Source organism: Sander lucioperca, chromosome 8 (genome assembly GCF_008315115.2).
Source record: "Sander lucioperca isolate FBNREF2018 chromosome 8, SLUC_FBN_1.2, whole genome shotgun sequence".
NCBI classification, from domain to species: Eukaryota; Metazoa; Chordata; class Actinopteri; order Perciformes; family Percidae; genus Sander; species Sander lucioperca.
Genome location: NC_050180.1, coordinates 40,533,825 through 40,559,010, shown reverse-complemented (window position 1 = coordinate 40,559,010; position 25,186 = coordinate 40,533,825). Strand labels below are relative to the sequence as shown.

At 37.7% G+C, this 25,186-nt stretch overlaps 3 protein-coding genes and 1 pseudogene across 3 annotated transcripts; 1 reads left to right on the top strand and 3 right to left on the bottom strand.

Annotated features, from left to right (window-relative positions):
• Positions 1 to 4,529: 4,529 nt before the first annotated feature.
• LOC116046703 (olfactory receptor 142-like) lies at positions 4,530 to 5,456 on the bottom strand. The gene has a single exon (XM_031295101.1). It carries the CDS (start codon positions 5,454 to 5,456, stop codon positions 4,530 to 4,532), a length of 927 nt encoding a protein of 308 aa, XP_031150961.1.
• Positions 5,457 to 11,336: 5,880 nt separating this feature from the next.
• Positions 11,337 to 12,263, bottom strand: LOC116046702 (olfactory receptor 142-like). The gene has a single exon (XM_031295100.1). It carries the CDS (start codon positions 12,261 to 12,263, stop codon positions 11,337 to 11,339), a length of 927 nt encoding a protein of 308 aa, XP_031150960.1.
• Positions 12,264 to 13,892: 1,629 nt separating this feature from the next.
• Positions 13,893 to 15,733, bottom strand: LOC116046584 (annotated as a pseudogene).
• Positions 15,734 to 18,614: 2,881 nt separating this feature from the next.
• On the top strand, positions 18,615 to 19,532 carry LOC116046648 (olfactory receptor 13C2-like). Its single transcript, XM_031295045.1, has one exon. The coding sequence runs from the start codon at positions 18,615 to 18,617 to the stop codon at positions 19,530 to 19,532; it is 918 nt and encodes a 305-aa protein (XP_031150905.1).
• Positions 19,533 to 25,186: the final 5,654 nt, after the last annotated feature.

Below are 25,186 nucleotides of genomic sequence, written 5' to 3'. Positions count from 1 at the left end.
ATTGTAGTGGGTGTACTGTACTGTATATTGGCCAGAATCTGCCGTTGGGGGAGGAGGGGGGCATATCATAGTGGGGGGTCTGGGTGTCCTCCCCCAGGAAAGTTTTAAGCATTTACGACTTCATTTCCTGCATTCCGATACTTTTATGCACCAATTTATGGTGAAATACCTCCATTGAGCCTATGTGAAGAAAAAAGCACAGATGACAATTCAAAATATATCAAACATATAATGGAAAGTATGTTGTTACGTGTCATTGGGCATTTTTAAGTGGGTATGTGGAAATCTTGGAGCTTACTATCACGTAGACTACACCACTGGATATTGATAAGCTAAGCGTTGTGATTTACGCATAACAGCGTCGTTTTTTTTGCCAGCTTTCCTTCCTGCGTTTTGCCTGTAAAACCGTGTCTGTGTTCTTCATACTTATGTAGAATTATAGTTTGCTCTTGTTTAAAATATGTAGCTCTGGTAGATGTTTGCGATTGGTCATGCTGCGCAAACACCGCCTCTTTTATGTGAACGCCCGCACTGCTAGATTGGGAAACCCTGGGTTGATTGAACTAGTTGTTAACCAGCGTCGTGATACAGCTTATGCGGGACCGCGGTTGTTAGGTTAGGTGAAGCCGGGTAACTGAAAGAAATCCAGGACATGTTGATCTCGCTTTGTAGTACAGGCTTCTGGTCCTGATTACCTACAACCATTATCAGCTATTGTGATCCAGCCCAATTAAGATGGCATTAATCAACACACAGGTCAGTGAAATCTAGGCTTAACCTTTGCATTGGCTGCTAGTTATAAAAATGCACACAGTCAATGGTTTTAAGAAGCTGTCAAAAACAAATCTATTTCATTAGCACTTTGTCCTGTAAAGTATGTTGTGCCTCCTTTGTAGTTTCTATTGTTTGAGTGTTTAACTACTTCTTCTGTCTTTCTAAATTAGTAGGAACATTTTACCAACTGAAGTGCAGAATGCCGTTAATGAATTAAATGTAAACAGTGGTACTTGAGGGGCTTGATGGATAGAAAAAGGTAAACTATCTTCCCATATATGATGTATCCACTGCTGATGTAATCAACATCATTGTTTCATGTGCATTACTAGCGATATGTGAATGTTTATCCATCACTCCACTTCATGTATGAGGTGATGTACATGTGTCGAACAATTATAGGCATATGTATAGCTATATATATATGTTTTACTGCGTAAGTGTTCAACAATCAATTTATAATCAACTTTCATATTATCTCATTGTCAACAATATCCTATCACCACTCCACAACTAACGCCCTACTTAAATTTACCCATGATTTGTTCTGTGCTGCAGATAATGGTAAACCCGCAGGTGCCATCTTTATTAATTTAACTAAAGCATTTGATTTTGTTGATTACTATCTCATTTAGATAAGCTTCATACTATTGGCCTATCTGAAAATGCAGTTCTGTAGTTCAATTAATATTTGCACAACAGAAACAATGTGTCTTCCTAAACGTAAGAAAATCTCATCTGTTAATTCAACCAGGAGGTGTGCCCCAGGGCTCAACATTGGGACCACCCCTGTTCTCTTTTCATGTGAATAATTTAATTTATAATCAATTGTCAATACCTGTTTTGTACAACGTTATGCCGATGACACTTTTTATATTATATATATATATATATATATATATATATATATATATTAGGGCTGTCAAAATAATGCGTTAATTTCAATTAATTAATCTGAGAAAAATTAACGCGTTAAAAAAAATAACTCAGATTAATCCATTCCATATTGTCGTTTGACCCAGAGCCGTTCTAGCCACCATTTGACTGTAAAATGAAGGAAGGAGACGAGAATGTGCTGCCTGGATCATTAATTGGAACATTGACTTGTAAAGATCTTCTTCCTGCCAACCCTGGCTACCGAAATCTGGTGCCACTGATATGTCTGCACTTCTCTCTGGTGCTCTGAAACAGACAATACAGGCAACACAAACACCGCTACACGTGATGCTAGTTAACATTATACTCGAAAGCAGCTAACGTTAGCCTACTGCTAGCTAGTTAACACTATACTCGACAGCAGCTAACGTTAGCCTACCGCTATAGCTAGTAGCTGGATTAAACACGGTTAAAATGCTGACAGCTAACGCTAAACGGTGTAAAGTTTGACTGTGTTTTACTGTAGAGGATTCAACACCGGTATGTAACAATCTGCAGCTGCCGTCGGAAAAACAACACAGACGGTGCGTTCAATGAAACTGGTAAACTACAGCCTCGTGGTGCATTTGAAGTTATTGTAAATGTCCTTTTCCCATCTGGTGGTTGTTTTTGTCATTCAACAGCAATTTACTAGTGAAATAAATTATTGTTATTGTTATACATTATTATTAAATCATTTAATATTGACCATATGGCCTTAGCAATAAACAAGCCGTTCTTTAATGTCACCGACTGTTGTTTAGTACCCTCTATTTTTACTTTCTTAAAAAGTATCAGTTCAGGCACCATTAATTATGTATGCAATTAATTTCGATTAATTAATCACAGAGTATGTAATTAATTGGATTAGATTTTTTAATCGATTGACAGCCCTAATATATATATATATATATATATATATATATATATATATAAATATATATATATAATTTGATCTACCACAAATTCAAGTTTCTCTTCAATCTGATTTCAACATATTAAAGTTTGGCTTTTACATAATACACTATGGCTCAACAAAAAAAAGTCTAACATTATGACCTTTGGTATTAGACAACTCAAATCCGAACTTGGGCCTGTGTTATAACCTATAATATTGTCAATCCTCTGCATTAAGTTGATAGGATTAAATATCTTTGTGAATGTCTTGATTCCAAACTATCATTCAAATCACACATTGAACATGTGTTAAGGCCCAGACACACACAGCCGACGGCCAAACGTCAGCAGAAAAGGCAGTTGGGCTGATCAGTCTCCCCAAATTGGTTGCGCTAATCTGTATTGTCGCCCAAAAATGAAAACCAGCAGCTGATTGGACGAACGCGTCATGTGGGTCTGGAAATTCAAAGACAGACTGTCAGGTAACAACGGCCCCTCAGACGGACGACGGCACGGAACACACCAAACAGACTCGAGTCACTGACCTCGCCAGACTGTCCGACAGCTGATTATCGGCTCTGTGTATCCGGTCCTTTACAGTAAATGACCTTTGGAATTAATAATTTACATTGATTTCGAAATTGCTTCAACGTGTATTTAAATGTATGTGCCTGTTGGTATAAGATCCATTACTATACTTGGGATGTTTAAGCATGCCGTCTTTTCACTTGAAGATGGACTGCTATTGTTATTAAGGAAGCTGTCACTGTTTTTATAATGTTTATACCTGACTGTATTTGGTGATCCACTCACACTCTAATGTTTATTTATTTATACTGTGGTTGTACTATTTTGATCAACCTAATGTATGTGTTGATGTTTTTCTTTAGTTTTTTCCTGTTTTATGTATGTTGCATTGATATTTTTGTTCTATATGTTGGGACCCCCTTGAAAATGAGATGATACATCTCAAGGGGTTTATCCTAATAACTAAATTTGAACTAAATTCCTTTTATTTTGTATTATTATTTTGTTTGTTTTTTCAGTGTCATCTTCTGTTTACTTTTTACTTTCTATTATTTATTCAATGTTGCTGTACAGCACCTTGTCACCCTTGAGTTGAAAGGTGTTTTATAAATAAAGTTGACCTCCTTGCTTAATTTTACAGCTGACAGGATCATAATGTGGCATTATATGACGACTTCAAAGTCATAACATTCTCTTTTTTACGTTAGGGTTAGTAATGACACTAGCATGTTTTGACTCGTGACGGCGCCTGATATTAGCATCCTGAGGACATTTGGGGCTTTGCCCCAACCTCTGTTGCGGGATCCTACCCAATCAAATGTTTTTTTTTATAAACAAGCTCCATTTTGTGGCTTTTTTATGCACTCTGGTACCTGATTTACATTCCAAATACAACCAAATTCCCAGTGTGAATCTATTTATTTTCACTGTGAATAAGAAAATGGTCAGATGGCCACCGGACACCCTCATAAGTTGAGTATCAATATTAAAGTCATAACTTGAAGTGAAAAATAAGGATTTACTCCTGAGTCAGAATGTGTTACAGTGAAAGAGAAAAAAAACAGTGGTGAACACCAAATATCATTGTTACTGAAAACAACTTAGTTTGATATGTACATTTATGACAATGTAAAATACAGAAAAAAATCTACATATCAGTTGTGATGACTTGATAATGTAGAATAAAAATGTTTTGTTTTGTATAAATACAGATATTAGCTATTACATTGTTCAAAATGAAGACACATTGCTGTTCCCATAACAAACAGTAAAGAGTATCTTTAACAGTAAATATACAGTAAAGTTTATTTACAAACGGATGGAAATAAATACGTACATTAAATACCTTTCAACAATTCACATCTCAGCATGATTATTTCAGAAGTGTCTGTACATTAGTAATCAGTGTTATTACATCAAATACATTTAGCTGGACACAACAACCTTTTGAGGTGTTTAGAAATTTCTTTCATTTTGAGCCCGTATATGAGTGGGTTAAACAAAGGATGATACAAAATTATTTGTAACATCATTATTAAGCGTGCAGTTTTAGGAAAATTGGATTCTACTCGTGCTATACTGGTATCATATGCACTCAAAATGGAGAAACTGATTAAAACCAACAGGTGGGGTAAACAGGTCTCTGCTGCTTTTTTCCTGACTTCTTTACAACTTCGATAGGTTATTATAAATATCTTTGTGTATGTAAAGATTATGAAAAGCATAGGCAGAATTGAGAGATCTATTAAAGAGACTACACCATGAATAGTAATTACTATTGGTGTTACACATTGCAGTTTGTAAATTGAATTGTTACAAAATATTCCTTTTAAAGTAGAGTCACACAGTTTTGTTTCAGCACTCAGTATTGTTAGGACTGCAACATGACACGCAGGCACAAGCCAAGCAAACAACAGGAAAATACCAACTGTGGTTTTCCTCATGATATTGTGATATTGCAGAGGTTTACATATAGACACATATCTGTCATAGGCCATAGCTGACAACAGGAAGAATTCTGAACTGCCAAAACTATAAAATATATAAAATTGAAAGAGACAGGCTGAATAAGATATGACCTGTTTTTCAGATAAAAAGTCAATCAAAAGCTTTGGGTAGATATTAGTGCTGTAAACAACAGAGTTCAGTAACAAAGCAGCAATGAAAATGTACATAGGCTCATGGAGGTTTTGGTGAACCCAGATAAGGTACACAATAATAGAATTACTGCAGATTATTAGAATATATACTATGAACATAATAAAAAAATAAACATATCTGTATTTGTTGAGTTCCACATGCCCACCCAGAGTTATATAAGTTACATTTGCATCATCATCCATTAATTCTGCCTTAAACTAAATGTTTTGAAAATGTTTAGATGTTCAGTGATTTAAAAAAAAAAGCAATTTTATAACAAACGTAGCTGAATTCCTAAAAAGAGCTCTCACGTTCATGATAATACCAACATCCAACTTGTACTGTAGTCTCTTACCCATTCATAGATACCTGACCTTGAAAGTCACCTGGTGTGTGTTCATTTCCAAAATTTAGAAAGTGAACTGTTTGAGTCTGTGGAAAGTTTTTATGAAATTGCTTTGCCCTCCAAGGATCTCATTAAACTTTCCACCAATAGTTACTAATATATAGAGTACTTCATTAACCTCTGGAGGCCTGAAGTCATTGTTTGACCTTTTTTTCTTGACCATTTGCTCCATTACATAATCTTTCCAACTTAAAATATTGTCTGTGGTAGTCCTGTCAAGACTTTCACCCAGGAGACCGGGGTCCGTGTCTTGTTTGAAAATAACAGAAGGGAGGTAACGCAACAAATGTAAAGATTTTAGCCCCACGTACAGTCTCTCCCTAACCCCAAGTGGTTTTACCCTGCACAATAAAAATCACGCCAAGGAGTCCCGAGCAAGCATGTTCAGATGACGCCAAAGAGGTACATAGAGAGTTAAAAAGTGACATCAAGGGGTCCTGACTAAGCGTCAGAATTTCACAAGTTGGGAGGGATAAGTTATTGCGTCATCACAAACTTCAGGCCTAAGAAATGTGCTCTGGTTCATAAATCCACAATAAATGGTAGCAACCTGAGGCCTGTACTACGAAGCGAAATTGGGCGTCAACGAGCTAACTTCAAGCTCAACCCAGGGTTTTCTGTACTACAAAGGTGGATCACTTGTGATCGGGTTCAATCGCCGTGGTAACTTATGCTGAACACCTAACCTGGTCGGGAGCAGGTTATGTTGAAGATTAGAGATCAAGCGGTGTAAAAGCACCGCCCACTGACCAATCAATACTCGACTGATAACGGCTTCACTGTTCTTAGAAGATCAGCTGGAGCTCGGTGGGCGGAGAGAGAGAGGTGCACTCAGAAAAGTTAAAACATTTAGAGACCGACAACCACGTTAACATTCCCTGATGGGTATTTTTATGAAAGATATAGATTTTCAGCGGAGGGATTTACGTATAGGCTATTTGTTGGCTTCTTGAGCCGTGTGTTGCCAATGCACACATCGGTTTAAATTATGTTTTTATGTTTTCTTTTTTTTATTTTCTCTCACGATCGTGTACCACTGCCAGGGTTGCAATTGAAATAAAAGCCTAAAGCAACAACAGTTGATGGAAAGCAAAAGTGTAATTATATATCTTGTGCCTGACTGATGGGGAAGTGACCAGTTTAGTCTAATGTATTGTAGTGGGTGTACTGTACTGTATATTGGCCAGAATCTGCCGTTGGGGGAGGAGGGGGGCATATCATAGTGGGGGGTCTGGGTGTCCTCCCCCAGGAAAGTTTTAAGCATTTACGACTTCATTTCCTGCATTCCGATACTTTTATGCACCAATTTATGGTGAAATACCTCCATTGAGCCTATGTGAAGAAAAAAGCACAGATGACAATTCAAAATATATCAAACATATAATGGAAAGTATGTTGTTACGTGTCATTGGGCATTTTTAAGTGGGTATGTGGAAATCTTGGAGCTTACTATCACGTAGACTACACCACTGGATATTGATAAGCTAAGCGTTGTGATTTACGCATAACAGCGTCGTTTTTTTTGCCAGCTTTCCTTCCTGCGTTTTGCCTGTAAAACCGTGTCTGTGTTCTTCATACTTATGTAGAATTATAGTTTGCTCTTGTTTAAAATATGTAGCTCTGGTAGATGTTTGCGATTGGTCATGCTGCGCAAACACCGCCTCTTTTATGTGAACGCCCGCACTGCTAGATTGGGAAACCCTGGGTTGATTGAACTAGTTGTTAACCAGCGTCGTGATACAGCTTATGCGGGACCGCGGTTGTTAGGTTAGGTGAAGCCGGGTAACTGAAAGAAATCCAGGACATGTTGATCTCGCTTTGTAGTACAGGCTTCTGGTCCTGATTACCTACAACCATTATCAGCTATTGTGATCCAGCCCAATTAAGATGGCATTAATCAACACACAGGTCAGTGAAATCTAGGCTTAACCTTTGCATTGGCTGCTAGTTATAAAAATGCACACAGTCAATGGTTTTAAGAAGCTGTCAAAAACAAATCTATTTCATTAGCACTTTGTCCTGTAAAGTATGTTGTGCCTCCTTTGTAGTTTCTATTGTTTGAGTGTTTAACTACTTCTTCTGTCTTTCTAAATTAGTAGGAACATTTTACCAACTGAAGTGCAGAATGCTGTTAATGAATTAAATGTAAACAGTGGTACTTGAGGGGCTTGATGGATAGAAAAAGGTAAACTATCTTCCCATATATGATGTATCCACTGCTGATGTAATCAACATCATTGTTTCATGTGCATTACTAGCGATATGTGAATGTTTATCCATCACTCCACTTCATGTATGAGGTGATGTACATGTGTCGAACAATTATAGGCATATGTATAGCTATATATATATGTTTTACTGCGTAAGTGTTCAACAATCAATTTATAATCAACTTTCATATTATCTCATTGTCAACAATATCCTATCACCACTCCACAACTAACGCCCTACTTAAATTTACCCATGATTTGTTCTGTGCTGCAGATAATGGTAAACCCGCAGGTGCCATCTTTATTAATTTAACTAAAGCATTTGATTTTGTTGATTACTATCTCATTTAGATAAGCTTCATACTATTGGCCTATCTGAAAATGCAGTTCTGTAGTTCAATTAATATTTGCACAACAGAAACAATGTGTCTTCCTAAACGTAAGAAAATCTCATCTGTTAATTCAACCAGGAGGTGTGCCCCAGGGCTCAACATTGGGACCACCCCTGTTCTCTTTTCATGTGAATAATTTAATTTATAATCAATTGTCAATACCTGTTTTGTACAACGTTATGCCGATGACACTTTTTATATTATATATATATATATATATATATATATATATTAGGGCTGTCAAAATAATGCGTTAATTTCAATTAATTAATCTGAGAAAAATTAACGCGTTAAAAAAAATAACTCAGATTAATCCATTCCATATTGTCGTTTGACCCAGAGCCGTTCTAGCCACCATTTGACTGTAAAATGAAGGAAGGAGACGAGAATGTGCTGCCTGGATCATTAATTGGAACATTGACTTGTAAAGATCTTCTTCCTGCCAACCCTGGCTACCGAAATCTGGTGCCACTGATATGTCTGCACTTCTCTCTGGTGCTCTGAAACAGACAATACAGGCAACACAAACACCGCTACACGTGATGCTAGTTAACATTATACTCGAAAGCAGCTAACGTTAGCCTACTGCTAGCTAGTTAACACTATACTCGACAGCAGCTAACGTTAGCCTACCGCTATAGCTAGTAGCTGGATTAAACACGGTTAAAATGCTGACAGCTAACGCTAAACGGTGTAAAGTTTGACTGTGTTTTACTGTAGAGGATTCAACACCGGTATGTAACAATCTGCAGCTGCCGTCGGAAAAACAACACAGACGGTGCGTTCAATGAAACTGGTAAACTACAGCCTCGTGGTGCATTTGAAGTTATTGTAAATGTCCTTTTCCCATCTGGTGGTTGTTTTTGTCATTCAACAGCAATTTACTAGTGAAATAAATTATTGTTATTGTTATACATTATTATTAAATCATTTAATATTGACCATATGGCCTTAGCAATAAACAAGCCGTTCTTTAATGTCACCGACTGTTGTTTAGTACCCTTTTTTTTTTTTTTCTATTTTTACTTTCTTAAAAAGTATCAGTTCAGGCACCATTAATTATGTATGCAATTAATTTCGATTAATTAATCACAGAGTATGTAATTAATTGGATTAGATTTTTTAATCGATTGACAGCCCTAATATATATATATATATATATATATATATATATATATATAATTTGATCTACCACAAATTCAAGTTTCTCTTCAATCTGATTTCAACATATTAAAGTTTGGCTTTTACATAATACACTATGGCTCAACAAAAAAAAGTCTAACATTATGACCTTTGGTATTAGACAACTCAAATCCGAACTTGGGCCTGTGTTATAACCTATAATATTGTCAATCCTCTGCATTAAGTTGATAGGATTAAATATCTTTGTGAATGTCTTGATTCCAAACTATCATTCAAATCACACATTGAACATGTGTTAAGGCCCAGACACACACAGCCGACGGCCAAACGTCAGCAGAAAAGGCAGTTGGGCTGATCAGTCTCCCCAAATTGGTTGCGCTAATCTGTATTGTCGCCCAAAAATGAAAACCAGCAGCTGATTGGACGAACGCGTCATGTGGGTCTGGAAATTCAAAGACAGACTGTCAGGTAACAACGGCCCCTCAGACGGACGACGGCACGGAACACACCAAACAGACTCGAGTCACTGACCTCGCCAGACTGTCCGACAGCTGATTATCGGCTCTGTGTATCCGGTCCTTTACAGTAAATGACCTTTGGAATTAATAATTTACATTGATTTCGAAATTGCTTCAACGTGTATTTAAATGTATGTGCCTGTTGGTATAAGATCCATTACTATACTTGGGATGTTTAAGCATGCCGTCTTTTCACTTGAAGATGGACTGCTATTGTTATTAAGGAAGCTGTCACTGTTTTTATAATGTTTATACCTGACTGTATTTGGTGATCCACTCACACTCTAATGTTTATTTATTTATACTGTGGTTGTACTATTTTGATCAACCTAATGTATGTGTTGATGTTTTTCTTTAGTTTTTTCCTGTTTTATGTATGTTGCATTGATATTTTTGTTCTATATGTTGGGACCCCCTTGAAAATGAGATGATACATCTCAAGGGGTTTATCCTAATAACTAAATTTGAACTAAATTCCTTTTATTTTGTATTATTATTTTGTTTGTTTTTTCAGTGTCATCTTCTGTTTACTTTTTACTTTCTATTATTTATTCAATGTTGCTGTACAGCACCTTGTCACCCTTGAGTTGAAAGGTGTTTTATAAATAAAGTTGACCTCCTTGCTTAATTTTACAGCTGACAGGATCATAATGTGGCATTATATGACGACTTCAAAGTCATAACATTCTCTTTTTTACGTTAGGGTTAGTAATGACACTAGCATGTTTTGACTCGTGACGGCGCCTGATATTAGCATCCTGAGGACATTTGGGGCTTTGCCCCAACCTCTGTTGTGGGATCCTACCCAATCAAATGTTTTTTTTTTTTATAAACAAGCTCCATTTTGTGGCTTTTTTATGCACTCTGGTACCTGATTTACATTCCAAATACAACCAAATTCCCAGTGTGAATCTATTTATTTTCACTGTGAATAAGAAAATGGTCAGATGGCCACCGGACACCCTCATAAGTTGAGTATCAATATTAAAGTCATAACTTGAAGTGAAAAATAAGGATTTACTCCTGAGTCAGAATGTGTTACAGTGAAAGAGAAAAAAAACAGTGGTGAACACCAAATATCATTGTTACTGAAAACAACTTAGTTTGATATGTACATTTATGACAATGTAAAATACAGAAAAAAATCTACATATCAGTTGTGATGACTTGATAATGTAGAATAAAAATGTTTTGTTTTGTATAAATACAGATATTAGCTATTACATTGTTCAAAATGAAGACACATTGCTGTTCCCATAACAAACAGTAAAGAGTATCTTTAACAGTAAATATACAGTAAAGTTTATTTACAAACGGATGGAAATAAATACGTACATTAAATACCTTTCAACAATTCACATCTCAGCATGATTATTTCAGAAGTGTCTGTACATTAGTAATCAGTGTTATTACATCAAATACATTTAGCTGGACACAACAACCTTTTGAGGTGTTTAGAAATTTCTTTCATTTTGAGCCCGTATATGAGTGGGTTAAACAAAGGATGATACAAAATTATTTGTAACATCATTATTAAGCGTGCAGTTTTAGGAAAATTGGATTCTACTCGTGCTATACTGGTATCATATGCACTCAAAATGGAGAAACTGATTAAAACCAACAGGTGGGGTAAACAGGTCTCTGCTGCTTTTTTCCTGACTTCTTTACAACTTCGATAGGTTATTATAAATATCTTTGTGTATGTAAAGATTATGAAAAGCATAGGCAGAATTGAGAGATCTATTAAAGAGACTACACCATGAATAGTAATTACTATTGGTGTTACACATTGCAGTTTGTAAATTGAATTGTTACAAAATATTCCTTTTAAAGTAGAGTCACACAGTTTTGTTTCAGCACTCAGTATTGTTAGGACTGCAACATGACACGCAGGCACAAGCCAAGCAAACAACAGGAAAATACCAACTGTGGTTTTCCTCATGATATTGTGATATTGCAGAGGTTTACATATAGACACATATCTGTCATAGGCCATAGCTGACAACAGGAAGAATTCTGAACTGCCAAAACTATAAAATATATAAAATTGAAAGAGACAGGCTGAATAAGATATGACCTGTTTTTCAGATAAAAAGTCAATCAAAAGCTTTGGGTAGATATTAGTGCTGTAAACAACAGAGTTCAGTAACAAAGCAGCAATGAAAATGTACATAGGCTCATGGAGGTTTTGGTGAACCCAGATAAGGTACACAATAATAGAATTACTGCAGATTATTAGAATATATACTATGAACATAATAAAAAAATAAACATATCTGTATTTGTTGAGTTCCACATGCCCACCCAGAGTTATATAAGTTACATTTGCATCATCATCCATTAATTCTGCCTTAAACTAAATGTTTTGAAAATGTTTAGATGTTCAGTGATTTAAAAAAAAAAGAAATTTTATAACAAACGTAGCTGAATTCCTAAAAAGAGCTCTCACGTTCATGATAATACCAACATCCAACTTGTACTGTAGTCTCTTACCCATTCATAGATACCTGACCTTGAAAGTCACCTGGTGTGTGTTCATTTCCAAAATTTAGAAAGTGAACTGTTTGAGTCTGTGGAAAGTTTTTATGAAATTGCTTTGCCCTCCAAGGATCTCATTAAACTTTCCACCAATAGTTACTAATATATAGAGTACTTCATTAACCTCTGGAGGCCTGAAGTCATTGTTTGACCTTTTTTTCTTGACCATTTGCTCCATTACATAATCTTTCCAACTTAAAATATTGTCTGTGGTAGTCCTGTCAAGACTTTCACCCAGGAGACCGGGGTCCGTGTCTTGTTTGAAAATAACAGAAGGGAGGTAACGCAACAAATGTAAAGATTTTAGCCCCACCTACAGTCTTTCCCTAACCCCAAGTGGTTTTACCCTGCACGATAAAAATGACGCCAAGGGGTCCCGAGCAAGTGTGTTTAAATGACTCCACAGAGGTACCTAGAGAGTTAAAAAGTGACATCAAGGGGTCCTGACCAAGCGTCAGAATTTTATAAGTTGGGAGGGATAAGTTGTTGCATCATCACAAACTTCAGGCCTAAGAAATGTGCTCTGGTTCATAAATCCACAATAAATGGTAGCAACCTGGTCCTGATTACCTACAACCATTATCAACTATTATAATCCAGCCCAATTAAGATGGTATTAATCAACACAAGGTCAGTGAAATCTAGGCATAACCTTTGCAGTGGCTGCTCCCACCCTCTGGAACTATCTTCCCCTAATTATAAAAATGTAGAGCCAGTCGATGATTTTAAGAAGCTGTTTGAATCTGTTTCATAAGCACTTTGTTATTAAGGAAGCTGTCACTGTTTTTATGTTTATACCTGACTGTATTTGGTGATCCACTCACACTCTAATGTTTATTTATATGTACTGTGGTTGTAATGTTTTGATCAACCTAATGTATGTGTTTTTTTTGTTAATTTTTTTCCTGTTTTATGTATGTTGCATTGATTTTTTTGTTCTATATATTGGGACCCCCTTGAAAATTAGATGATACATCTCAAAGGGTTTATTCTAATAACTAAATTTGAACTGGTTAAGATGGAGTATCAATATTAAAGTCATAGCTTGAAGTGAAAAATAAGGATTTACTCCTGAGTCAGAATGTGTTACAGTGAAAGACAAAAAAACAGTGGTGAACACCAAATATCATTGTTGCTCAAAACAACTTAGCTTGCTAATTACATTCATGACAAAGGAAAATACAGAAACAAGTCTACATATCAGTTGTGATGAGTTGATAATGTAGAATAAAAATGTTTTTTGTATAACTACAGATATTAGCTATTACATTGTTCTAAATCAAGAAACCTTGCTGTTCCAATAACAAACAGTAAAGAGTCTCTTTAAGCGGTAGGGAAATAAATACGTACATTTAATACCTTTCAACAATTCACATCTCAGCATGATTATTTCAGAAGAAGTGTCTGTACATTAGTAATCAGTGTTATTACGTCAAAGAAATTTGGCTGGACAGAACAATCTTTTGAGGTGTTTAGAAATTTCTTTCATTTTGAGCCCGTATATGAGTGAGTTAAACAAAGGATGATACAGAATTATTTGTAACATCATTATTAAGCGTACAGTTTTAGGAAAATTTGATTGCACTCGAGCTATAATGACATCATATGCAAACAAACAGGAGAAACTGATTAAAACCATCAGGTGGGGTAAACAGGTATCTGCAACTTTTTTTCCTGACTTTTCTGCAGCTTCGATAGGTTACTATAAAAATCTTTGTGTATGTAAAAACTATGAAAAGCATAGGCAGAATTGAGAGATCTAATAAAATAACAATACCAAATATAGTAATTACTCTTGATGTCACATATTGAAGTTTGTAAATTGAATTGTTACAAAATATTCCTTTTAGATTTAAGTCACACAGTTTTGCTTCAGAACTTAATATTGTTTGGACTGCAAGATGACACGCAGGCACAAGCCAAGCAAACAACAGGAAAACACTCACTGTGGTTTTCCTCATGATAGTGTGATATTGCAGAGGTTTACATATAGACACATATCTGTCATAGGCCATAGTTGACAATAATAAGAATTCTGAACTGCCTAAAGAGTAAAATATTTGAAATTGAAAGAGACAGGCTGAATAAGATATGATCTGTTTTTCAGATAAAAAGTCAATCAAAAGCTTTGGATAGATAGCAGTGCTGTAAAGAATACAGTTTAGTGTCAAAGCTGCAATGAAAATATACATAGGCTCATGGTGTGAGGTTGAAGACAGAACGGACCCAAACGCTAGGCTCAGCAGACAAACAAGTTTTATTAAAGGAGAGGGAAGAGGAAGGAGTGGGGAGGCGGACGCCGGGGACAGGAGAAGGGGCTCTGGGGCTGGAGTAGGATGGTGAGGGAATGCTGAGGGAGACTGTAGAGCTAGGATGCTGAGGGAGGCTGTAGAGCTAGGATGCTGAGGGAGGCTGTAGGGTAGGATGGTGAGGGAATGCTGAGGGAGACTGTAGGGTTAGGATAGTGAGGGAATGCTGAGGGAGACTGTAGGGCTAGGATGGTGAGGGAGCTAGCGGGGAATAGGATTGCGAGGGAGCTGGGAATGCGCGGGGGAACCAGGACCAAGGGGGCCGAAGAGGGAGCACTGGAGTCCGGGGAAGATGGGAGTTGAGGTGGAGGGTGGCTGGAAGCTGGAACGAAGGCAGGGCAGTGCAGGAGCAGAACAGGATGGAGCGGAGAGCCGTGAGAGGGGGACCGAATGGTGAAGCCAGCTGACTGAAGGTACGGGAAGCGAGTGGAGAGAATGACTGCAGGGAGGAGACAAAAAGTTAGCGACAGACAAGGACAGGTAAGTATAATGTTTTCTTAGAGAGCTTGTGTTAGCGTGTCACCAGAATGACTGAAGCAACGATCAAGCGAAGATGATGAGTGGATCCGGGGTTCATATACTGGCTTGATAGTAGATGGCTGGCAGGTGTGTGCAGCGGGAAGGCTGATGGTGGAATGACGAACAGGTGCGTGTAATCAGCTGGCAGGAGCAGGCAGGAGGAGGGGAACAACACAGGAGAAACAGAAAGAGGCAAAACAAACAGAAACTGACAGTGGGAATAAAATGAGCACTGGGAAACAGAAAATAAAACAGACTCACAGCCAGCCGACCCCAACCATAACACATGGAGGTGTTGGTGAACCCAGATAAGGTACACAATAATAGAATTACTGCATAATATTAGAATATATGCTATGAACATAATAAAAAAATAAACATATCTGAATCTGTCAACTTCCACATGCCCACCCAGAGTTATACATGTTACATTTAACTCATCCATTAATGTAGTCTAAAACTAAATGTTCAGTAATAAAACAGGCAGATTTTATAGCTAGCTTCCATAAAATCTTCATTCATGATTATACTAACATCCAACCTGTACTGAAGTGTCTTACTCTTTCAAAAGGTATCTGACCTTGATAGTCACCTGGTGTGTGTTCATCTCCAAAATTCAGAAAGTGAACTGTTTGACGCTGTGGAACGTTTTTATAAGATTGCTTCACCCTCCAAGGATCTCATTAACCTTTCCACCAAAATAGTTACTAATATATGAAGAACGTCATTAATCTCTTGAGGCCTGAAGTCACAGCATTGTTTGACCTAATTTCCTGACCATGTACTCCATTACGTAATCTTTCCAATTCAAAATATTGGCTGTTGTAGTCCTGTCAAGACTTTCACCAAGGAGACCGGGGTTTGTATCTTGTTTGAAAATAATATAATAACATTTATTTTTTTACTTTACACATGCATAACGAAGTGAAGTAACGTAACAAATGTACAGATACCCTGTACCCAGATTTTAAAGGAGAGTGTTCTGCCTAAACCGAACCAAGTAATTTTGCTGCCTAAACCTAATAAAACAGCGACCGTTACATTTAGATATGAGGATGGAAAACACTCCTGTTGGTCGTATTTCCTGCCATTGTTAGGGACTTTAGATCGTGATGCAAAAGGCACCCTTTGACCCATCAGGCAGAGCAGCAACTCGACCGCGGTGCTGGAAGATGCTGAATGAAGAGCGACATTGATAGGGAGTAGTAAGGGGATCCTGACCAGACATTAGTAATTGTCAAGTTGGGAGTGAGAATGTGTTGAGAAATGTGTCTCCTTTCATAAATCCACAGTAAATGGTAGCAATCTGTTCCAGATTACCTGCAACCATAATCAGCCATTGCAATCCAATCCGATTTAGATGGCATTAATTCATGCAAGGTCAGTGTCTAATAAGAATTTTATCCTAAGAAACTTCTTTGCGTCTCATGATCTGGACTTTTAGTTTATTACAGAGACAACAACGTGGCCCTGATTAAACTGTGTCCCACAGACTGTAACTTTGTCAGTGTGCCAAGGATGTCCGATCAAGGAGGCCTAGCTGCTGTTTTTACCAAAGAGTTTATCTGCTGCTCAGTGGACATTGGTGAGTTTAACATCTTTGAGGCACTTATGCTCAGAATTGGACTGGTTAATCATTTTTACTGTGTGTTGATTTATTGCCCACCTGGTCCAACTAAAGGCTTTCTAACCAAATTTGCCAAGTTGTAATCTTCTGTGGTTGTTAAACTTGATAAAATCTTGATTGTTGGTGATTTTAATATACATGTAGATGAGGCATCTGATAAATTTGTTGCTGAGTTTTTAAGCACAACTCAGTCATTGAATTTAATACAACATGTATCAGGGCCAACCCACAATCATGGTCATACCCTGGACTTGGTTTTTACTTTGGGGTTGAACCTTAATGCTCTTTGTTGATGACTTTTTCTTGTCTGACCACAAGTGTATCATTTGTTATGCTGTTTTCAATGCTGTCACCCAATCCATTAAATGCACGACCCGTTCTCTGGTCTAAACAACTATGTTTAGTTGAGTATGCACACAACACCCTTGTCAGCTCTTCCACAGGATTGTCTACCTTCCAATGCTCCCTACCCTCTGAGGGTCCAGCAAATGGGCTTCCCCTTCGTGTGTCTCTTCGCCATCAACCCAGCTATGGTCTGCCGTTTTGTGCCCCGATCCATGCGGATCCATCCCACATTTTACAGAAAGAGCTAGAGATATTAACGTTTTGAGCATCCACACGGATAAACAATAATATACTGTAAACGGTGTCACCAAGCACGCACTACACACTATAGAATACATAATACACTAAAAATTCAGATGTGATGTAAGGTTGCTGGAGTGTCCGTAGTAATATCCTACATACGTTTGTAATTGTGAATTTGGGTTCATTTTATGAATCTAAAAATAAAGTTATATTTACTGGGGACCTCTGTGCTGCTGACACCGCCACGCTCAGAGCTTCAGAAAGCCAAGGATTAGAGCAGCCAAACGTCACTGACCGTATGATTTAACTTTCAAAACTCAAGATTGACTCTCAAACCGAAATTCCACCAGGCAGAGATGCACAGTGTTCTGGCTGTGCCGTGGTTTTCTTTCATCATTTGGATGCTCTATCCCTTCCACTTCCTGCCCGGCCTGTTGAGCCACCACGCGGTTCCGTCAAAAATAGACTTGTTACATATTTTTAGGGAGGGGGGACCCGCTTTTGGAAATCTTTTACGACACGCTGCGTCGCGACTGGTGGACTCACAAGCGTTGTCTAGAGTGGCCACGGTTGCTGGCGGTGGAATCTAGGGGTCAGTCGTCTGCCGTGGCATATAAGGATGTATTTTGATTGGCTGTCAGTGTTTCGTTTTGAAAGTGATCTTAACAATATCGTTTCGCCACTGTTGTTGTCATTATAGTTGTGGTGTGACTCTGCCAGTCATTTGAGTTAGAACGATTTTCCAAACTCATCCTTATAGTTATCATGTGGACAGCACTTAACAGTGCCTAAGGATTAACAGCCCAGAGTTGGTAAAGTTGTTTACTTCTTAGTCACTCTTGGTGGAAAGTTTAATTAGATCCATGGAGGGGGACGCAGGCTGATAAACACATTTCACAGGGTCAAACTGTTCACTTTCCGAATGTTGGAGATGTGCACATATTGAGTGCATTTCAAGCCCAGGTAACTGGAAATCAAAAAGGGAATCCAATACAGAAGACATTTTATTGCAATCTTGTGAGATGTGAGAAAAATCCTTTTTTTTACAAACATATTCTTGTTATATTATCTGATTGTTTCATTAATACATATTTAATATTTGACTTTCTTAATGGATGATGAGTTCAATTTAACATATATAACTCTTGGTGGGCATGTGGAAGTTCACAAATATAGATTCCTTTATTTTGGGATCATGTTTGCAGTATATATTCTAATAATCTTAAGTAATTCCACTATTGTGTGCATCATCGTAAATTACCAAAACCTCCATGAGCCCATGTACATTTTTATTGCAGCTTTGTTAGTTAATTCTGTTCTTTTCAGCACTGCTATCTATCCAAAGCTTTTGATTGATTTTTTATCTGAGAAACAAATCATATCACATTCAATGTGTCACTTTCAATATTTCTTATTTTACACTTTAGGGAGTTCAGAATTCTTACTGTTGTCAGCCATGGCTTATGACAGATATGTGTCTATATGTAAACCTTTTCAATATCCAACTATCATGACAAAAATGACTATTAGTATTTTCTTGGTGTTGGCTTGGCTTGTGCCTGCTTGTCAGGTTGCAGGGTCAGCTGTATTGAGTGCTAAGAACAAACTCTGTAACTTTACTTTAAATGGAATCTTTTGTAACAATTCAGTTCAGAAACTTCACTGTGTGGTTTCAAGAGGACTGTCTGTGTATGGTGTGATTATTTTGCTTAATATTGTGTTTTTTCCTATGCTTTTCATAGTTTTTACATACACCAGGATACTTATAATAACCTATCGAAGTAGTAGAGAAGTCAGGACAAAAGCTGCACAGACCTGTTTACCCCACCTGTTGGTTTTAATCAGTTTTTCGTTGTTGTGTACATATGATATTATGATACTTAGACTGGAATCTGAATTTCCAAAAATTGCACGGTTTATAATGACTTTGCAGCTGGTTTTGTATCATCCTCTCTTTAATCCGATCATATACGGACTAAAAATGAAAGAAATCTTTAAACACCTGAAGAGGTTGTTGTCAGTAAAATGATCTGTTGTATAAACACCTTTTCAACATGTGTTGAAATGATTTGTCAGGTCTTTGAAAAGTATTTTAAGGATTTGTTTTGAACAGAGTAAAGATTATCATCAGCTTCACCAATGTTATGTATTTTATTTAGGGCTGTCGAACGATTCATTTTTTCTTAATTGCGATTAATCGCTGAATTTCTATAGTTAATCGTGATTAATCGCATCTTTTATCACATGATTAAAATTCTATTATTTTGCATTTCAGAACTGTTTTTAAGTACATAACAATGGAAAGCCATTCTTACCAGTGTATCTTGATTGGGAATCAAATGAATGCAAAGAAAGTTGCTTTATGAACTTGACTTTAAGATTTGTATTTGTTTATTATTTATTTACTGTAAACAAAAGAAAACTGTGTGAATCTGTGATTATTGCACAATTCAGAAAATGCCAACCTTAGTATGTCTTTAAGACCCGAGTCGTCTACGATGCTGACAGGTCTACAGTTAGTTGCCACCCGTTTTGCAAGAGCTGTAGTAATTGTTTTGGATTTGGTTTCAGCTCAAGCTTGACGTGCTTCGGTGATATTTTAATTCGGCTTTACACAATGTGCATATAGCTTTCGACTTGTCTACTGAGCCGTCCGAGAGTTTTGGAAAATAAACAGCGCCATTAAGAATTGTGTTGCTGCTGTCTTTCTCCATCTATCCTGCAGCCTGCAGCAGCAAGATGTGTTACGAGGAAGTATGGCAGCGTGATGATAAGTAAAGGTGTGGCAAATGGTCAAAATAGTAGCCTAGCTAGATTCTAGTAATTTTAGAACAGCTAAGGGGCGTTGTTACGCATGACGCAAAGCTGAGTGAAGTGTAAAATAAATTAATAAATGGTGGCATGCAATTAATGCGATTAAAAAAAATTAACGTGTTATGCTCGGCCCTTAATCGCATCGCGATTAACGCATTAATGCTGACAGCCTTAATTTTATTCAATCAAGTGATCATAAGTTTGGGCGCCCGGATATCTCACCTGGTAGAACGGGCGCCCATTTATAGGTTTACTCCTCGATGCAGTGGGCCCGGGTTCAACTCCAACCTGCAGCCCTTTGCTGCATGTCATTCCCCCTCTCTCTCCCCTTTCATTTCTTCAGCTGTCCTGTCAATAAAAGCCTAAAAATGATGCCAAACAAATAATTTTCAAAAAGTAATCATAAGTTTCATTATTATTATATATATTATTATTTAGCACTGTAGTGGTTATGACCATATCAGTGACTATGTAACTACATGGGAACGGGATAAACGATGTCTGTGGCTTGCACAGTAATAGCGTTACTGAATCTGTTGAACCTTGAAGGGTCAAAATAGTAGCCTAGCTAGATTCTAGTGATTTTAGAACAGCTAAGGGGCGTTGTTAGGCATGAGGCGAAGCTGAGTGAAGTGTAAAATAAATTAATAAATGGCGGCATGCAATTAATGCGATTAAAAAAAATGAATGTGTTATGCTCGGCCCTTAATCGCATTGCGATTAACGCGAGTAGTATATACTGCATAGGTTTGTGCGTGCCCAACACACAACACGTACGTGCACGCGCTAAGAGGGGGTTTGCTATTGGTGTCTTGTAAAAAACGCCCTACAGGGGTGTGGTTTGTGGTGTTTAAAACCCCTTGTTTCAAGGCTGGCTGATCACTTTTTTATCCGCCGTTTTTAGCTAGTATGCTAGCTAACTTTTTACATTGTTTTCTCAGACTTCCTCAACAAAGCCCTCTGTAGTTTTCATTTTTTTTTATTCTTTTTGGTGAAAGCAAAGAGGATTCGCTTTTTCAGCCATGTCTTTCCACACATTTGGACAACAATCTGGATCATCTGGTGTTGAAGAAGGTGAGACAGCTAAAATAGGTCCCGCTACATTTGGTTTGAGCCTTGCCCCGCAAAAAGAGTCATGGGGAGGCGGAGAGACTAATACTGGAGCAACATTCGGTTTGAGCCAGGCCCCCAGAAAAGAGTCATGGAGAGGCGGAGAGACTAATACTGGAGTAACATTCGGTTTGAGCCAGGCCCCCAGAAAAAAGAGATTCCAACCCGATATCTTTTCTACAAGCATGACTGACCCGTGTACAGCTGCTCTAGAATATGCTGGTGTCAATGGTTACTGTTATTCAATTAGCTACAGTTCCGGGTATGTGACATTAGCTGTGTATACTAGTGTTGTCGTCGATTTATCTAGCAATGCTAAAACAGCCTGTACAATGTCTGTGAAAGACTGGAGTCTTTTTCGTGAGATTGTCTGCCCGGATCTTGACAATCCTGGCTTTCCTGAGCTAGTGTATGTGTCTCAATGGGACAACAGCAATGGGAACGGTATCTATCGTGTGGAAGCAGACTGTTTCACCAAACCAGCAGAGGATTTTATTTTCCTTAGTGTATGCACCGAAAGGGGGAAGTTAGTTGCAGCCAGAGGTTGTGAAGAATGGAAGTTAAAGCCATATCCTGTATCTAACGCGGAATACGAGAAATGGTTTAAAACGGTTTCTTTATACAATGGTGTGACTGGGAGATATTGAAGACACAGTTTGATACCATTGACTATGTCATCAGAAGAGACAAAATAAGGAATTCTTATGAGAACATAAGAAAAAGATTGATATTTGAGGACGATGCCCAACAGTCTCTGACCCTCCCCCGGACCCTCTATAGACCTAAAATCGTCAGACACAAAGACTAACAAAACGGTGGGTCTAATTTGTATGTGCTAATTATTTGCCAAAATAGTTAAAATGCTTTTTTTTTTTTGCTACTGTGATTGTAATGTGTGATTTTTTTTTTTTGTGGAGTGGTGTAAACCGTCCCCCGGAACACCACCTAACTACCCAGGGTTATTTGCCCCCCTGACGGCAACCGGCTCTCCCCAATCCCTTTCAACATCATCATCATCATCCCCCACTCTAAATCCGGAACACTTCCTATCACCCCCACCTATGTCACCTCCTCTGCCTCCCTCTCTGTTGATCTGCTCCCCTCCCCCTCAAACATATGCATATCCGTCTACCCCCTCAACATATGCTGTATTACAACAAGATGCTGTTGATGATTGTTCGGACACAGTGGCGCCTGATCAGACGGACGGGGCGGTGTCATCTTTGTTTATAGACTGATGATATCTACATCTTCTTAACGTTGTTCTTTACAAGTATTTGGAGGAGCTATGTTATGACTGTCAGATCAATCATCCAAGCCGGAAACAGCATGACTGTTTAGAGGGGCTACCAGAACACTTCTACGTGGTCCACTTTGATCAGCTCATGAAAAGACTATTGACTGATAAATTCATCGGTGTTGTACAGCGTTTTCTGTCCTTTAAACATCTCACGGCTGACAAGGGTAGAATCCTTGGAGTAACATAAACCATTTTGTACGAGTTGAAAACGGTCAGACGTCAGATGATGTCGAAAGATGTCAGACTAAAATCAGTGCTATGTATGACGCTTTGGTAGGTGATGATGTGGTTAAAATATCCAAAATTAGAGAGATTGGGGACTATTGGAGAGATTTATATGCTAGAAAAAAACTAACAGTGTGAAAATATGGGGAATTGTTTATGCCTGATGTATAACCATATCAGTGAGCGATATCACATATCGCATGTATCTGGTATTTTAGATCAAGCCATTGCTAATAACGTGAATGATGTTACAAAATACCAATGTAAGAGTGTTGATGTAGATCACACAGATGTGTGTAGGTTAGAAAAATTGATGGTGCTTGTAAGAAGACAACATAGCACCCCTCCTTGGGAGGATCTGTTGCAGATGTTATTATCCATGTTAATGACACAAGAGAGTATAGTGGAAACATTTTGTGATGTAATAGCTAACATTACACACGATTTTAAGATGTTGAAAGTTTATCACCTACTTACTATGTATACAATGCTTGTAGATACAGTGAGTTTGTATGTGAAAGAAAAACACTATAACGACGTCTTACAGGATTTGCAAAAACTACATATATTCATAATCAGTAAAAGCAATGTACCCGAATTAGTCAAGATGCTATCTGTGATAGAAGCGGTTTCACTGTCTTCATGACTGTCGTATGTATGAATGCGGTTGTGTGTTTTGTAAAATAAAAAGGATGACATAACACTATTGTGGTCACATGTGTTTTAAATGAATCATGGAGAAGGTTATGCAAAAAATATACTATGATCCGGCCCACCCAGGGGGGTTAGGAGGTGTACACAAGCTTCTTAATTCCGTCAAAGCATGTACGGGCTTGTCTCCATCGATCCCCACGGTTAAAAAGTTTCTGTTGAGGCAAGACCCCTACACTCTACACGCCCCTGTCTTGAAACATTTCCCCAGAAATCGGGTGATTGTTAATGGTATTGATAAACAATTTCAGGCTGATTTGGTCGATATGTCGGAATATTCTATGGAAAACGATAATGTGCAATATTTATTGACATGCATTGATGTGTTTTCTAAATATGCCTGGGTAATAGGTCTTAAAAACAAAACAGGTCCCATTGTCACAAGTGCCTATAAAGAAATAATGGAACAAGGACGCACGCCTCTGAAACTTAAAACAGAGGCTGGAAAAGAATTTTATAATAAGGTTTTTCAAAAATTGATGACTCTACATAAAATTCACCATTTTCCACATCGAACGAAACAAAAGCAAGTGTTGAGTTGAGTTGCGTTTCAATCGGACTTTCAAAACCAGAATGTGGAGATATTTAACGGCTGTTAACTCACGTCGATATATTGATGTGCTACAAGATATGGTTACCACTTACAACTCTGCATACCATAGTTCAATAAAAATGGCACCGTCCTCTGTGTGTAAAGACAATGAGAAAACAGTCTTTAACACTGTACAAACTGAAACCCCAGGGAATGGTGATGTTTAAATTTTAGACGGGGAACACCGTTAGGATATCAAAGCACAGAGGCTTGTTTCGTAAAGGTTACGAACAATCTTTTACAGACAAGTTTTTTACAATATCAAAACGTATAGGTAGGACTCCTCCTGTTTATATACTAAAAGACAATAGCGGGGAGACATTGACAGGTACCTTTTACAAAGCAGAGTTACAGGCTGTAATTGTAGACAAAAACAAAGTTTAAAATTGAGAAAGTACTGGCTAGAAAGAAAACAGGTCGTAAAAATCTAGTACTTGTGAAATGGTTAGGATGGCCCGAGAAATTCAATTCATGGATCTCTGAAAAAGACATAGTTGATGTACGATAAAAGAGAGGGGTCAGTCTCTTAAACTAGTCATTGTGACTTGTTAGTGAAAGGGGACCGGAGCTATGAATAAGAACAGATTTTTTGTTACGCTACCTAGTAATGCCTCACCAATAGTTTATCCAAATAATAAGATTTGGCAATTCAGAACAAAACTGGCAAAACCGGTCATATTACATCAGCCGTATGAAGTGGGTCTTATCGAAATACAATATCCCAGGGTCTGGAATAGTTTCACTGAGAACGATGCCAAGGTTGAATTCTTCGACACAAAAACGAAACTGATCAACAAGCTAAGGCTAACAGTTGGCTCTTATAATACGGTCGGCAGCATTGTTAAAGAATATAATATGAAATGTGCGTCCAACCCAATCCTCGCCCACATAACTATGAGCCACAACAATATCACTAATAAGATATTTTTCA

What these genes read in the sequence shown, in the direction of transcription:
- LOC116046703 (XM_031295101.1), bottom strand. Translation starts at nt 5,456, where the DNA reads ATGGATGATGATGCAAATGTAACTTATATAACTCTGGGTGGGCATGTG.
- LOC116046648 (XM_031295045.1), top strand. Translation starts at nt 18,615, where the DNA reads ATGGATGATGAGTTCAATTTAACATATATAACTCTTGGTGGGCATGTG.
- LOC116046702 (XM_031295100.1), bottom strand. Translation starts at nt 12,263, where the DNA reads ATGGATGATGATGCAAATGTAACTTATATAACTCTGGGTGGGCATGTG.